This window comes from Podarcis tiliguerta (genome assembly GCF_965153285.1).
Source record: "Podarcis tiliguerta genome assembly, chromosome: 9".
NCBI lineage: Eukaryota > Metazoa > Chordata > Lepidosauria > Squamata > Lacertidae > Podarcis > Podarcis tiliguerta.
In genome coordinates, this window is record NC_139542.1 from 64424510 (window position 1) to 64441287 (window position 16778).

Here is a 16778-nt window from a genome sequence, read left to right on the forward strand (position 1 = left end):
TCACTTACACATACACTGACGGGGTCTCTGTCGCTCTCCCGTCTCAGAAGTCAGACACAACAGGCGTGGGAATGCGGCCCGAAGACTCGCGAGATCTCTTCGAGGGAAGCGGAGAAAGGATATCGCGAGAAGGGCGGTCATAGGAAGGAGGAGGGGCAGGAGGGGGATTCCCTTTACGCCTGACCGAGCGAGCGCAGAGGCTTCGGCGTGGGAGAGAACGGACCGAACCATTCGCTTAGGGCGGCGGGCGAGACCATTTCATTCATTCATTTAAAAAAAATTATATATACTTTTTAGGTTTATGGCATTTCACTGATTTTACAATCATTTTGACATTTCAAAACTTGACCTCCTTCCCCATCTTTCTGCTATTCCTTAATTTTATTTTTAATATCTACTGCTTATTCCAAATTAACTTAATTTACTCATTTATTCATCTTCTTTAAATATATACTCTTATGAAACTGCATGTTATTACAACAATCCTGCAAATGTTCTTCTCTGTTACAATTTATCTGTAAATATTCCATAAACCATTTCCATTCCTTTATATAAAAAAAATCTTTATTCTTCTTCTGCTAGGTTTGCCATTTCTGCATATTCCATAAGCTTTTGTATCCATTCTTTGCTGGGACTTCGGTTTTTTTCCATTTTGGGGCGAGTAGCATTCTTGACGCTGTTTTCGCATACATGAATAAGTTTTCACACAATTTTGGTAGTTCTGTCCCTATAATTTCCAAAAGAAAAGCTTCTGGGGCTGTTGTTTTTTACAAACATTATTTTAAACATCCATTTTATTATATATCATTTCCCAGTAAGCTTTAACCTTACTACAAGACCACGGCATATGATAAAAATAACCTTTTTTCTCTTTACATTTCCAACACTTGTTTGATTTAAATTTATACATTTTTGCCCATTTACTCAGTGTTAGATACCATCGATGTATCGTTTTCATATAATTTTCTCTTAGACCATAACATGCTGTAAGTTTTATATTCATGTTCCACAGTCGTTCACATGCTTCCATGTCTATATCGGACGGGACCATTTCAGACAACTTGAAGGGGGCGGGAAGGAGTGGATTCCGAATTGCGGACATGGAGGCAGTGGCGTGAGGTGTTTTAGGAGAGAAAAGGAAGCCAACAATGAATGAGGAGTTTAAATAAACAAAAGGCTCCTTTGTATGTGTTTCTTAAATGTGCATTTTGCATTCCTCAGGTTACCACAGACTACCCCGGTGCATTTTTAAAAATTGGATTAACTGGTTTTTAATTACATTTGGGTAAGCCTGAATGTGTTGTGCATCATTTGGGTCACTGATGAATTGTCTCTAAGTCAGCCTATGTTGGTGGCACTAGGAAGAGTGAGCTCAGTTGGGCGTGGGCAGCGATCCTCAATATCTTCTTCTTTGGCAATCACTCGTAGCCTAGTAAGATTGTCTTCCATGAACACAATCTTAACAATGAGTCCGTAAGTGACTGTGGAGGCCAATTCTGGATCCACACATCCTTCCACAGTGGGGAAATAGGTTTCCGGGTCGGAGTTGATCTTGGTGAGGGTTTGCTAAACGTGCCTTCCTCCTATCAAGTTTCTCCCTTTCGTCCTGAGTTTGAGTGTCTTCAAAGTCCATGACACCTTTGGTAAAGGCTGTTCTCCAATTGGAGCACTAGCAGCCAGTGGTTCCCAGTTGTCGGTGTTTATACTACATTATACTCTGGTCAGACCTCACCTGGAGTACTGTGTCCAGTTCTGGGCACCACAGTTCAAGAAGGACACTGACAAACTAGAACGTGTACAGAGGAGGGCAACCAAAATGGTCAAAGGCCTGGAAACAATGCCTTATGAGGATCGGCTAAGGGAGCTGGGCATGATTAGCCTGGAGAAGAGGAGGTTAAGGGGTGATATGATAGCCATGTTCAAATATATAAAAGGATGTCACATAGAGGAGGGAGAAAGGTTGTTTTCTGCTGCTCCAGAGAAGCGGACACGGAGCAATGGATACAAACTACAAGAAAGAAGATTCCACCTAAACATTAGGAAGAACTTCCTGACAGTAAGAGCTGTTCGACAGTGGAATTTGCTGCCAAGGAGTGTGGTGGAGTCTCCTTCTTTGGAGGTCTTTAAGCAGAGGCTTGACAACCATATGTCAGGAGTGCTCTGATGGTGTTTCCTGCTTGGCAGGGGGTTGGACTCGATGACCCTTGTGGTCTCTTCCAACTCTATGATTCTATGATTCTATGATTTTTTTAGATTTGCCTTGAGAGTCTTTAAACCTCTTTTGTTGACCACCAGCGTTACGCTTTCCATTTTTAAGTTCGGAATAGAGTAGTTGCTTTGGAAGATGATGATGAGGCATCCACACCACATGACCAGACCAACAAAGTAGATGTAGAAGAACCATTGCTTCTTCCAAAAACCCACCCCAAACCGCAAACTCACTCACTGGATCATCACCTTGTTGTGGTGAGTGGGCTTGCATGTTCCTATGACCCTTGGGAGTCTTGTACTCCCAGCAGGGTCACCCAAGGCGGTAAGGTCAAAGGGAAGGAGCTAGACAAAGAATGATCCAATAAGTCCTCAATTGCAAGATAGGTGGAATATACCATATTTTTCGCTCTATAGGACGCACCGGACCATGGGAGGGGGAGAACAGGATTTTTTTTTTTCTTGTTCTCCCCCTCTAAAACAAGGTGCATTCAAGAGCAGGTCGGGGAACAGTGCAAAGGCTGCACACAGCCTTGCTGCTGCCCCCTGAGCTTGTGGGGCTGGCGGTGGGGGGAAGCACTGCTTTCCCCCACCGCCAGCCTCAAAGATCCCGGGACCTCGCTCTGCGCTCCAAAGGCTTCGGGTTCCTTTCGCTGACCCAAAGCCTTTGGAGCGCAGTGCGAGTTCCCGCTGCACTCCAAAGGCTTGAGGCTTCAGGGATAGCCTTTGTAGCCTCTGCAGGGCAGCGGGGTGAAAGCACCCCGCTTCCCTGTGGAGGCTTTGCGCAGCCATCCCCGAGCTAGAACAGCGGGGACAGCCTTGCTCTTCAGGCTTCAGCGAAAGCAACGCGTAGCTTCCGGAGCGCGGCGGGAGCGCTCCCTCTGCGCTTTGGAGGCTTCGCGTTGCTTTCGCTGAAGCCAAGGAGCCTGCATTCGCTCCATAGGAAGCACAAACATTTCCCCTTCATTTTTGGAGGGGGAAAAGTGCGTCCTATAGAGGGAAAATGCGGTAACAAGTGGTATATTACAATGGCTGGTAAGGCAGATATAGGCTGCAGCAGATAAGAATCTACTAGTTGTCATGATACTCGTGCCATTGGACCCTCAATATAATTACCAGAGAGCAGGCTACACTTAAGGCGGAAGGACTTGACTTTCACTTTGCTATTACTATTATTTTTAGATTTCTTTGCCGCCCGTCATTTGAAAACCCTGGGGCGGTTCACAACAGAAAAATACAAAATGAGAACACAGGACACATCGTAAAACAAAAACAAACCAATAAGCTCCACAAACACATTAAAAAAGCCATAAATGTTCACCAGACAAACGTCTGGTTGAAGGGAAATATTTTAGCCTGGCACCTACAGATATATAACGAAGACACCAGGTGAGCCTCTCTGGGGAGAACTTTCCCCAAGCTTAAGAGCAGCAGAAAATAACTTTAATATTATTAATCGAGGAGAAAGTGAAAGGTGTGTGGGTTTGTGTTTAAATACATTTTTAAAAAAGGGGTTTTTTTGCATTCAAGTCTACTATCAATACACTTGTGTTTTTTTAAAAAAAAGACGCTAATTTGTGTAACGTCTGTGAAAAAAACTTGTATTTTTCCTATATATGTGAACTGTGCTAGAACCAATCCTATTTATGGCATTAAGTCAAGCTAACCAACCTCGATTTCCCCTCTGTTTTATTTTAAGGGTGAGGTGTAAATATATAAAATGAAGTTTTTCTCGCTCTTTGTCATATCTGCATTACTGAAGTTGGTTCCATTCAAGGAACATTTCCTGCATTCAATGGACTTTTGCAAATCCTCTATTTAAAGTTCATGAAACAATCCATAATCCTTTTAAGTTCTCTTTTTGAAAATAGGTATCCCTCCCTCTGGGCTCATGCTGCTTCAGTTCAGCTATGAATGGCTTCTGGATTTTTGCCATAAACTGTCTCTAGGTGATAATTTTAAGGGGCCTTTAATTTATGTGCCTTAAATCCAACTGAGAGGAAAACATGTTGGGGAAAAATAGGTCAGCCTTTAATACATTTCAAACATTACACACACACCCCAACACACAGACACACACAAAATACTAGCATTTGTTCATTTGAATGTTTGCTTGTAATTGAAAAAAGCATTTGCCCTGGAAGAATTTCTCAAACTGCAGGGCAAACAAAATAAATCTGATGCAAGCCCCAAGTCTTTGTCTGCCAAGGAAAGTTCCTGCTTCATCTATGCAGGATTCATTGCTCTTTACTCTTTGAATCAGCCTCAATGAGAAAAGAAGGTAGTAATTCTGCTGTATTGCAACGCTGGGTGTGATTGGATTGTCCAGTCACTCTCAGAGCAGGTGTGCAACCTGGTTACTTGCTTAAAGGTAAAGAACGCAGTTAGCGCTGTAGTCTAAACCACCGAGCCTATTGTGCTTGCCGATCGGAAGGTCAGCAATTTGAATCCCTGTGACGGGGTGAGCTCCTGTTGCTCTGCCCCAGCTCCTGCCAACCTAGCAGTTTGAAAGCATGCCAGTGCAAGTAGATAAATAGGTACCGCTGTAGCGGGAAGGTAAATGTCTTTTCTGTGCGCTCTGGTTTCTGTTGCTGTGTTTCCGTTGTGCCAGACGCGGTTTAGTCATTCTGGCCACATGACCCGGAAAGCTTTCTGTGGACAAACGCCAGCTCCCTTGGCCTGAAAGCAAGATGAGCACCGCACTCCATAGTTGCCTTTGACTGGACATAACCATCCAGGGGTCCTTTTAAAATACTCATTTTACATCCTTAAGATATCAATGACTCCCCTTCTTCTCTTTCCATGGTTCATTTTACATATCATAAATCCCTGCATATTTTACAAAAAACTATACCATTCAGTATTCCATTATTACATCCATCTAAACTTATTTACACTGTTGAATTTATCTTAATGCTGCCAAACGTTTCGCAACCTTCTTTAAACATATGTTCTTCTTATTCTCTTACTCTATATGTTAAGTCTTCGGGTTGTGCATATTCTGTCAACTTCAGTTGCCATTCTTCTTTGGTTGGGACCATTCTCCATTTTTGAGCTAACAAAACATGGGCCGCAGGAGTAGTATACATAAATAAACTTTTTGGACACCTAGGAATTTCAGCCTGAATTATCCCCAAAAGAAGGACTCTTGAGTTTTTTGGGAAGGTAAAGGTAAAGGGACCCCTGACCATTAGGTCCAGTCGTGACTGACTCTGGGGTTGCGGCGCTCATCTCACTTTATTGGCCGAGGGAGTCAGCATACAGCTTCCGGGTCATGTGGCCAGCATGACTAAGCCGCTTCTGGCGAACCAGAGCAGTGCACGGAAACGCCGTTTACCTTCCCGCCAGAGTGGTACCTATTTATCTACTTGCACCTTGACGTGCTTTCGAACTGCTAGGTTGGCAGGAGCAGGGACCGAGCCACGGGAGCTCACCCCATCGCGGGGATTCAAACTGCCAACCTTCTGATCGGCAAGTCCTAGGCTCTGTGGTTTAACCCACAGCGCCACCCACGTCCCTTTTTGAGAAGGTACTTTTAAACTTTTTTTTCAATTCATTATGGATCATTTCCCAATACTCTTACCCTTTTACAAGTCCCCCACATATGAAAGAATGTTTCCAATGGGTCTCAAACGTTTAGTGAGTCGGGGACTTCCCCTACATGCAAAGACATGAGTCGACAAGACCAAGAGTTTGTCCAACGGTCAAGAAGGTGGTTTCTGCATGTGCTGTAGGGGGAAGCAAGGGGCAGATGGAACTCATCAACCTGGAAAGGTCACTCATCTAGGAGAAGGAAAACTCTGCTCTTAAACCTCTGCTACCTTGTGGAGAAGAAAAGGCTAAGGAGTTAACGCTACACAAATCCAGAGTGGAGACCCTAAGACAGTTGGATGGTGCCTTAGAAGCCAGATGCCAGCATGGTGTAGTGGTTAAGAGTGGTGGACTCGTAATCTGGTGAACCGGGTTCGCTTCCCCGCTCCTCCACATGCAGCTGCTGGGTAACCTTGGGCTAGTCACACGTCTCTGAAGTCTCTCAGCCTCACTCACCTCACAGAGTGTTTGTTGTGGGGGAGGAAGGGAAAGGAGATTGTTAGCCGCTTTGAGACTCCTTAGGGTAGTGATAAAGCGGGTTATCAAATCCAAACTCTTCTTATTATACTTCTCCTTCCAGCAACTCCTGCAGCCAAGCTGGCGCCAAACATCTTGCTCTGCTTTCCTTTGGACCCCATCAGCAAGGCCAAGAGGGGATTCTTGTCTTCTGGGTAGCCCATGACCTCCATACAAACTGCCCAGGCTTGCACCTTGATGAGGTCACTGGTGCTGCTAACACAGCAGTTTGATTTCACGCCATTGTCTCTTGAGAACTATGGCAACCACTAGTGCTTACTAGTGCAGCACTGCTCAAAGTGGTGGTCTGCAGAATGGGTCTGCCAGTCCTCAGTGACCCCACCACAGCCCAGGTTGGGCGGGAGGCTTCAGGGACCAAATGTGGTATATTGGTCCTCTGCACATTGCAGGAGGGAAGATGGCTTCACTAGCCAGATAGTCTGAGAAGCACTGCGTTGAGGGGGAGAAGTTTAAAAAAGATTACTAGTTACCTCATTATGGTGCTGAATAAATTTTCCTGTAGCCAAGGGTGTTGTCAAATCTGTCACGCTCTGAGCACCCATTTGCAGTAATTATGGAGCCTTTGCTGCTGTCAACACACTTCCAATTCAAATGCCCTTCTCTTCTGTGGTCCCCAGATCCTTCTGTCAAACACAAACACACCAGCTGTCTAGAAAGAATCTGGAATTCACAGAGGTGCAGGTTTTTAACCTGGCATTTTATGGAATTGAACAATTGTAATTATTACATGTTATATTGCTACAGAACAACAGATCATTATTCGTGATCAGAATCTTGTGGAAATTTAAGGCAAATCTACGGCCAAGGCAGAGGACAGAGTTAGAGCAGATAGTCTGGAATGTTAATCTCAACACTGGTTAGCAGATCTACTGTATACATTTAAAGCATATTCAACACACATTTAAAGCACATGACTCCCCCCCCCCCCAAATGGGAAGTTTCCACCTCATGGAGCTACCATTTCCAGCATTCTCAACAAATTACAGTCCAGGGAGAGTTATGTGCTTTAAATGTGAGTCAACTATTCCTTAAAGCCTACTGAGGGTTATGTGTATATATTTTAATTCCACTGATGTTTAATCGTTTTTTTGATTATTGCTTTTTAAATATATGTTTTTAGTTGTTTCTATTTTAGTTGTAAGGCGCCTTGAGTCCTGCCGGGAAGTAAGGTGGGGAAACGACAACAACTGAAGTGAGATACGTATTGCTTTTCAAGAGACTCCTTCGTTTTTGCTTTTTGGCAGGACAGTAATGGATTCAGTGCCTCAGGCTTTTCAAATAACTTCCCAAAGAGAAAAGGCACAGCTAATGCTGAAACGGTTTATTGTGGTCTCCTAAAGCTGTGAAGAAATATTATGCAGGAAAGGGGAATGCGTGTGGTGGTTTTCATTTCTTTCTCCTTTTAACATCCGTCGGTTTGGACCTGAGTTGGGAAGCGACTCCCAGCCTCCTATCCCATCCCAGCTCAGTGTGAAGAACTGCAAGCATCCGCATCAAATTTGCTCAGGCGAGATTTTGACTGTCCAGGAGTTATTCTTAACGGCAGCGAAGACACCCCTGAAGTGACAGTTAGCATTTTGCCAGCTTTTGCCATGTATACAGCTGTTGTCACAGAAAGGAGGGCAACTCACAGCCCGGCTTCTTTTCAGAAACAAAAAGAGAAACAGCGCAGGCCATTAGTTCCAGCTCGATGGAGACCCTGTACCACCATCTGCTGGGGGTCTGAGCAGTTGTCCAGGTCAGCATCAGTCAGGCACAAACTTGATGGCTTCCGCTGAGCTGCACCCAGCAGTACAGATCTGCAAGAACAATAAAGCAAACCTGCTCTTGGGACACAAGCCGCACGTCTCCAACAAAGGAAACATAACCCCAAGTTAATATGCATCACAAAGGAGATGCTTGAAGCAGGGGAGGTAATTGTGGCCTGAATATTTCAGGCTCTAATGGGATGGAGAGAGGAGCCAAGTGTCAAGGTAGGGACGGAGAAGGGGGAAATGGTCCTCAGCTAGAAATTGGTGGTCGCAGCCATGTATACATATATAGGGTGTGAAAGGTGTCTTACCCCATCTAATGATAAGTAGGGCTCTGCAAAAAGAAAAGAAAAAAGGCTGGTTCTGCTGACACCCAGATTAGATGCCACTGGGAATGCACCCCCAATTTCAGCATATGAAGTTAACCCAAGACAGACATAACTGAAACTGCAAATATTCGAATGGCTGTTATTTCATGAGTCCCTATTGGGTTCTCTATACATTGCTGTTCAAATTCTCTTGTTGCTACCATGCACCTAATACAGTGGTACCTCAGGTTAAGTACTTAATTCATTCCGGAGGTCGGTTCTTAACCTGAAACTGTTCTTAACCTGAAGCACCACTTTAGCTAATGGGGCATCCTGCTGCCGCCGCGCCACCAGAGCATGATTTCTGTTCTCATCCTGAAGCAAAGTTCTTAACCTGAAGCACTATTTCTGGGTTAGCGGAGTCTGTAACCTGAAGCGTATGTAACCTGAGGTACCACTGTACTGTGTTTCCTTTTTTTGTGTAATGATTTTTATGTGATTTTACAAGTGTAGAGTTATAACAATACAAAATACATATCCACATTTACAGATTTCTAGAATCTCCGGACTTCCCACCATCACCTCCACGGGTCCTTTTGTCAACCTTTTCAACTGCACATTATTTCATAATCCATGTTTTATATCTCTCCATATTGTCCATGATAATTGCTACATTACAAGTTACAAACATTACTACTCATGTTTTCATCTGCTTACAGTGGTCTCCTTAATAAATTATAATTTTTTTCCCATTCTTTCTTGAAGTTTTGGTCTTCTTGGTTCCTGAGCTTTCCGGTCAGTTTTGCCATTTTGGCATAGTCCAATAGCTTAGTTTGCCACTCAGTCCAAATCTGAAGGTCCGCTTCCTGCCCCAAGTTCTTATCCTGTTCCCGAAGCTACACCCCCTGAATCAATTCCTGCTCCTGTGTCAAATCCAAAATCCCTAGCTTTCTTTTCCAAGAATCTTCTCTTTTCTTCAATTCACCTGATTCGATTTTTCCTTTGCTGGTATTTAAATGAAAGGCCTTGTGGAAATTCCCATTAAAAAAAAAGATGTTTTTTCTTCTCAAAGCACTTGTAAGATCTAAATAGTTATTCCTTTTTGCTAAGAAAATTTTTGGATTTTCTTTAAACAAAACAATTGAGTGTTGTTGTACTTCATAATTCTTCTTGTAATGCAATCCCAGAATTTTATCTCTTTGAGCCTTTGTTTGGAAGACTACCATGCAATCATTTAAAATTTTTGAGTCCTTTTTACCTCTAGGTCCAAATCTATAGGCCTTTACAATTGTAGATTCCACCTCTACACAAAGGACACAAATTCCTGGACCAAACACTCTTTCAAATCATAAAAAGTCTTTTCTACTCCTTTGGGATAACGGTACCTACAATTCCTAATAAAAAAAGCTTCTGGTTTATTTTAAACATTTTTAAAATTCATTATATATCATTTCCCAAAATGCTTTTATTGCCTTACATGTCCACCACATGTGGTAAAAGGTACCCTCTTTCTCTCTTTTTTTAAAATTAATTTTTATTAAGTACAAATTAGAAAACATACAGATTTACAACAAAAGAAAATACAAAATACATTTCCAGCAGGTATTTGTACCCCTAATACTGTGTTTCCTTACATCTACCCAGTATGTGTTGCCTTAGTAAAGAGCATCTGCCCAGTTTTCAAGTTCATTTGTTGCTCTTGCTGAGGCTGCTGCGAATTGCATAAATTATATTACCGATCGACTGTAATGATTTTCTCTGTCACGACCACCTGGCCACTTGGAAGGACTCTGAGAGAACAAAGAGTCCTATCTCAGAGGCTACTCAACAGACATAAGATGGTAATGACTTTCAGCCACTGTGCATTCTGGCCACATTAAGATCAGTGACCTAGAGGTGAAAGGCCCTTTATCCTATTACCAGTCCCCAGGGAGATTCCGTCTGCAAGGCTACCCCCCCTTCCCTGCTCCTGTTCAAAAGGAACTATCTAATTTCTTAATTTCCATTCAGAGCATCAGGCTATGCAGGGTAAAAACCTGGAGTTGACATCTTTCCATAAATTGACCTTTAAAACCCATTTCTACCTCTAAGGAAATTAATATTTACCACGCAGCTGTAGTAACTAACTGTAGAAACTATTGCATGCTTTAAAAAGGCACGCCAAGAAAATCCCAGGATATCTGGGCATCCATATAGTGCACAGTTCCATCTGAATGGTGCTCAGTCCCACTCCACCCGCTCGGTTATCAAAGAGAAGCTTGCCTTCTGTTATAATGCAACTTATACAGGGTAACTAAAAATACAGGCAGAATAAGGCCCATGTCTGTGGCATTACATCATTTCCTTGTATCTTCCCTAAGGGCAAAAGACTGGAGAATATGAGTCAGCCTACAGAAAAATAATAATATTGAGCTGAAAACAGCAAAATGCGCTTTTCTCTGCTCAGATAAAGTAAGGAAAGTCAGTCGAATCTTTATCCCAGAGAGCACAGATGTTACAAAATAATGTATTTTTGAAAATTACCATCCTCGGTTTCTATTATTATTTATTGCTGTTATTATACGTAATTTTTTAAAAAATGTAATAAACCACTGATGCAAAAAAGTGAATAAATGCATGCCACTGGGGTGTACGGGATGTTAAAGGAAGGATAGCACTTCTAGCGGGAGTCACAAAGTGCTCCCTCTGAGGTAGATTGTCCAGATTTGGTACCCATCCTGCACTCAGCAGCTCTCACCTGTGTCTCCTAGAAGCTGTCAGCATGCAGCAGGTCTCAACTTGTAGGTCAGGGGTCTGGTTTAACCAGTGGCATGCCGTGAATTTTTCTGCAGGAAAACAGTTAGGGTCAGAGGTGCCAACTTGAGAGGGCAATGGGGGGGAGTGCCACATCGCCTGCATGATGTCTTGCCAAAGAAGAGAAGAAGAAGATACGATATGAGCATAGTACCTCCTTCCGTCAGCTGGGCAGAAGCTTCCCGGGCTTTAGGAATGACTACTCCCCACATTGGACGCGGGTGGCGCTGTGGGTTAAACCACAGAGCCTAGGACTTGCCGATCAGAAGGTCGGCGGTTCAAATCCCCCTAACAGGGTGAGCTCCCGTTGCTTGGTCCCAGCTCCTGCCAACCTAGCAGTTCAAAAGCACATCAAAGTGCAAGTAGATAAATAGGTACCACTCCGGCGGGAAGGTAAATGGTGTTTCTGTGCGCTGCTCTGGTTCGCCAGAAGCGGCTTAGTCATGCTGGCCACATGACCCCGAAGCTGTACGCCGGGTCCCTTGGCCAATAAAGCGAGATGAGCGCCACAACCACAGAGTCGGCCACGACTGGACCTAACGGTCAGGGGTCCCTTTACCTTTACTATGCATTGTTAGATTTGACTGCAAATATCCCACTTCCATGTGTAGCATGGAACTTCCTCTTCCTTTCCTGATCCCCCCAGCACCATCAAAATCAGCTTTGGAGGGTTCCCTCCAGAGCAGACTGAGGACATGTGGTGAAGGAAGAGGAAATGTAAGTCCCACTGGGAAAACAGAACTCCACTCACGCAGCTTTGGATACAACCCAGCATATTTATTACTTCCAAGTTGAGCCAAGCCTTGCCAAACAAACTTTGAATAGCTCTCATTGTTTTTACAAGCATGGGACACAAAAATAGATTTTACAAATGCCGGAGCAAAAAAGCTAATGGCAATAGTCAAGGCTAGTGTGGGATCCTCATGCTAGATTAGGTGGGACGTCGGTCTGCTTCAACTGGATTCTTCTCATGTTCATCTGCTAGTTTCTTCCTGATTAAATAACCTCCAGTGGTTAATAGGAGGTCTCTCATTGGGTTTTAATTTTTTTGCTAGTTAGTGAGATTCCCACAGATGGTGAGAATGCTCATGGAAATGTGACTTGTGGATGGATGAGATCTTGTACATTTATCAAAATGTATGCCCTGCCCCTCAATGCTGCTTCCCAGGTAATAATAATAATAATAATAATAATAATAATAATAATAATAATAATTACAGTGGTGCCTCGGGTTACATATACTTCAGGTTACATATGCTTCAGGTTACAGACTCCGCTAACCCAGAAATAGTACCTTGGGTTAAGAACTTTGCTTCAGGATGAGAACAGAAATCGGGCTCTGGCAGCGTGGCAGCAGCGGGAGGCCCCATTAGCTAACCTGGTACCTCAGGTTAAGAACAGTTTCAGGTTAAGAACGGAGCTCCAGAATGAACTAAGTATGTAACCAGATGTACCACTGTATTATTATTATTATTATTATTATTATTAATTCAACTTATACACCACCCTGTACCCAGAGGTCTTAGGGCGGTTCACAACAAGACCGCAACATATAAAAGCAAGCCCAAAGCAGTAACCCAATAATGCCCCCCCCCCAAGCCACATTCTAAAAGGGTGTTGGATGTCAGTACAGTGGTACCTCGGGTTAAGTACTTAATTCGTTCCGGAGGTCCGTTCTTAACCTGAAACTCTTCTTAACCTGAAGCACCACTTTAGCTAATGGGGCCTCCCACTGCTGCTGCATCGCCAGAGCACGATTTGTGTTCTCATCCTGAAGCAAAGTTCTTAACCCAAGGTACTATTTCTGGGTTAGCGGAGTCTGTAATCTGAAGCGTATGTAACCCGAGGTACCACTGTAAGATCAACCATCCGGTTGCGTCCACGTGATAGCTGTGCTGATGGTTGCAATGCATCGATTTATCGGTGGTCATTCATGGGGAGATGGTGGCACAGGGCTCTCTCAGGGCTACAAAACTGGCTGCAGTTCATGTGAGCATCTAAGTTTGAGGTGAGGGCTGATCAGTCGCTAGGCAACTTGATGTGAGTTAGCAGCATGGAATGCGCAGCAGCTACCTGTCAAAGATCAAATAGGTGCAAAAAGAAGGAAAAGGCTGTCATGATGTCACCCTGGAGCGGTTTTCTGCTTGGTTGCTCCAAGTGGGAAGAAGAGGCTTTGTCATTGATGGAAAGTCGCAGGCAAACCAAACCCGGTTTATAAACCCCAACACGGAACTTCGCTGCCTAAGTCAGCAAACAGGTCAGGAGGAGAAGGTGGACAAACAAATTTACGAAAGTCGAATATCATATGGGAAGAAAGAGCCCCACCCACCTTGACTGGCTCAAGCTGAAAAAAATGGCTCAGGATGCAATCCTTCATCTAGCCAGACTATAATTATACAAAGCAGTACACACCCGGATTATCTGTATCCCAGCGGGACTAATATCGTTCTGGAGATTATGTATTTGTACCTCTCCCACAAGCTTATATAAGACAACAAATACAGTGGTACCTCAGGTTACATACCCTTCAGGTTACAGACTCCGCTAACCCAGAAATAGTGCTTCAGGTTAAGAACTTTGCTTCAGGATGAGAACAGAAATCGTGCTCCAGTGGCGTGGCGGCAGCAGGAGGCCCCATTAGCTAAAGTGGTGCTTCAGGTTAAGAACAGTTTCAGGTTAAGTACGGACCTCCGGAACGAATTAAGTACTTAACCCGATGTACCACTGTATAGAGCCTAAGTAAGATAGCAATCCTATACCATAGGAGCTTACCTGCCCCCACCCCAGTATCGTATTCAAGTTGGCACCCCATATGAATTAGAACGAATGAATTTGAAGAAACTTAACTCGGTCAAGGAACAAACTAGAAGCTTCTAGAAGTATTCAACACAACAGCTAGATCCATCTCAGGACAGGGATGTAACCATGATGTGAAGTACTCCCCTCTTTTATTTCTTGCTTTCTGAAAGAACTGTATACAACATGTTCCATCCTTGACGACCCATATTTACTTTCGAGTTCTGTTCTGTCTGTTCAGCTGCTCTATGCAAGAGAGGCTTAAGAATCAATGTCTTCTCTTGCCTCCCAGTCGAACCAAGTGTCAAATGTTTTTGTTTGACTCCATTAGCTAGAATGGCTCATGCTCAGAGGTGATGGGATTTGTAGTCCAAAACCATCTGGAGAGCCACAGGTTTCTCATCCTTGCTTTGGAACAGAGTTTTGTAAAAACGTACATACAGTGGTGCCTCGCAAGACGAAATTAATTCGTTCCGCGAGTCTCTTCGTCTAGTGGTTTTTTTGTCTTGCGAAGCAACCCTATTAGCCGCTTAGCGGATTAGCGCTATTAGCGGTTTAGCAGCTATTAGCGGCTATTAAAGGCTTAAGGGATTAGCGGATGAGCTGCTAAAAGGCTATTAGCGGCTTAGCGGCTTAGAAAAAGGGGGTGGGAAGCGGAAAAAAATCTCAAGAATCGCAAGACATTTTCATCTTGCGAAGCAAGCCCATAGGGAAATTCGTCCTGCAAAGCGCATTGAAAAACGGAAAACCCTTTCGTCTAGCGGGTTTTCCGTCTTGCGAGGCATTCGTCTTGCGGGGCACCACTGTATACATATTGGGATGCTGGTGGCGCTGTGTGTAAAACCTCAGTGCCTAGGACTTGCTGATCGAAAGGTTGGCGGTTCAAATCCCCACGGCGGGGTGAGCTCCAGTCATTCGGTCCCAGCTCCTGCCCACCTAGCAGTTCGAAAGCACCCTTAAAGTGCAAGTAGATAAATAGGTACCGCTTTATAGCAGGAAGGTAAACGGCGTTTCCGTGTGCTGCGCTGGTGCTGGCTTGCCAGCTGCAGCTTCGTCACACTGGCCACGTGACCCGGAAGTGTCTTTGGACAGTGCCGGCTCACGGCCTTTTGACCGAGATGAGCGCGCAACCCTAGAGTCGGACACGACTGGCCCGTACGGGCAGGGGTACCTTTACCTTTACCTTACAAATACATATACTCTTACTCTTTTAGGAACTCTCTATACCAGAAACTGCAGGCAGCGGGAGAAGATCTGGGTCTCCCACTGAACTCAGTGAAAATGATGACAACTGGTGAAATTTTGTGATAAAAATTAATATCATTCTAACAAATTTAAAACTAAGCAAATTCAGGTTATAGTATCGCGGAAGGCTTATCTATGAAATTTATACACTTTGTGATTGTTAAAAAAAAGAAAAACCCTCAAAAAGAAAAACCCTCAAAGCTATTTACAAAAAGAAAGACAACTATTTACAACATTAAACAAATTAAAATCAGTGATTAAAAAAACAGATTAAGACTTCAACATTCTACATAATAGGTGGGAAACAGAAAAAGAAGACATTTTGCTGATGCATCAAACATCTGTTTCAGAAAATTAAGAACTAAGGGGCTTCCAAATGCTTATTTATTGTGATTTGTTGCTGCTCATACGTGCAAGTTTTCCCCCAGCATCCACACACCATCATGGGCATCAAAATGCCATCCAGTATTTCCCACCGCCATTTAATCCAGATTTACCCATCTCTGCAGAAAACCCAGTGATTTTTTTTTAAAGAAAACTTCTTGCCAACTACTAGCTTCCAGTATTCAAATAACCCATTTGCAATATTAAGTCTTCATCAGGAGGCACACAAATTGTTTGACTAAAGGTGTAATCCTGATTTTTAAAAATGAGATTGTCTAACTGAAGTAGCATTTCAGGCAGACTGTAAAACACGAGAAGACCTTGGCTATGGATTAAATCAAGATGGGACAGGCAATGATGTCCAATGCAGTCAGGCAATCTATAGAATATTATATGCAATAGCATATAGTCTCATTGACTTCTATGAATACAAAGTACAACACACTTAGGCTAGATCCAACCTATTGTCCACCATTACTGATCTTCCTGATATACAGTAATGTTGGTCTCACTCAGTTTGCATGTAGAGATAGGTAGCCGCCAGAGTTGTAACCCACTAAAAGGGCGTGTGAACCCTGGAAGGCATTCCAGTGCTGTCTGCAATGGGCATGTGTTTCATATAACAAATTGCTATTAGGATTAAGACCAGGGATCTAAATTACATTGTTGCACTGGCCCATAGGGGTTTGTCCAACCTCCCCCCCCCACCCCCCGCAAAAAAACCCTCTTTCTCGAGTTATATTGTGCTAAGAATGCTGACACATCTAAAAACTAGATAAGAAATGGGAAAATTAATGCCAGCAACCATTAGATTGATTTACCGGAAAAGAATTTTGCCTAGAATGTTTGGGAATTGAAGAATGCAAGAACAAGCACAAAAGTAATGCTTTGGCCAAGAATGTCTGAGCAGCGTGGAAGAATCAGCCAAATGTCAGCATAGCGCATATTGTTTAAATGTCAGCTACAATATTAAAAAAATAAATAAATGCAGCCCTCGGCAAGAATGGACACTAAGTTTGTTAGTTTCCATGTCACCTACAGCTAGTTCTGAAAAATACGTCTGTAGGGAAGAGAGCGAAATTGATCAACAACAGATGGGTAAGGCTGAGCATTGTCTGAAGCAGTTTCCCAAAGGAGAAGGACTGATAGTCAGGGATTGGGGCCA

The 16778-nt window shown here is 43.5% G+C and overlaps 1 protein-coding gene across 1 annotated transcript in view; it reads right to left on the reverse strand.

Moving 5' to 3' along the window:
* Positions 1–6956, reverse strand: part of RBPJ (recombination signal binding protein for immunoglobulin kappa J region) — a 44497-nt gene extending 37541 nt beyond the window's left edge. Inside the window, exon 1 of the mRNA XM_083458371.1 lies at positions 6807–6956. Coding sequence (XP_083314497.1) covers positions 6807–6811 — 5 coding nt within the window. The 5' untranslated portion in view covers positions 6812–6956. The remainder of the gene's footprint in view (positions 1–6806) is intronic.
* Between the last annotated feature and the right edge of the window lie 9822 nt (positions 6957–16778).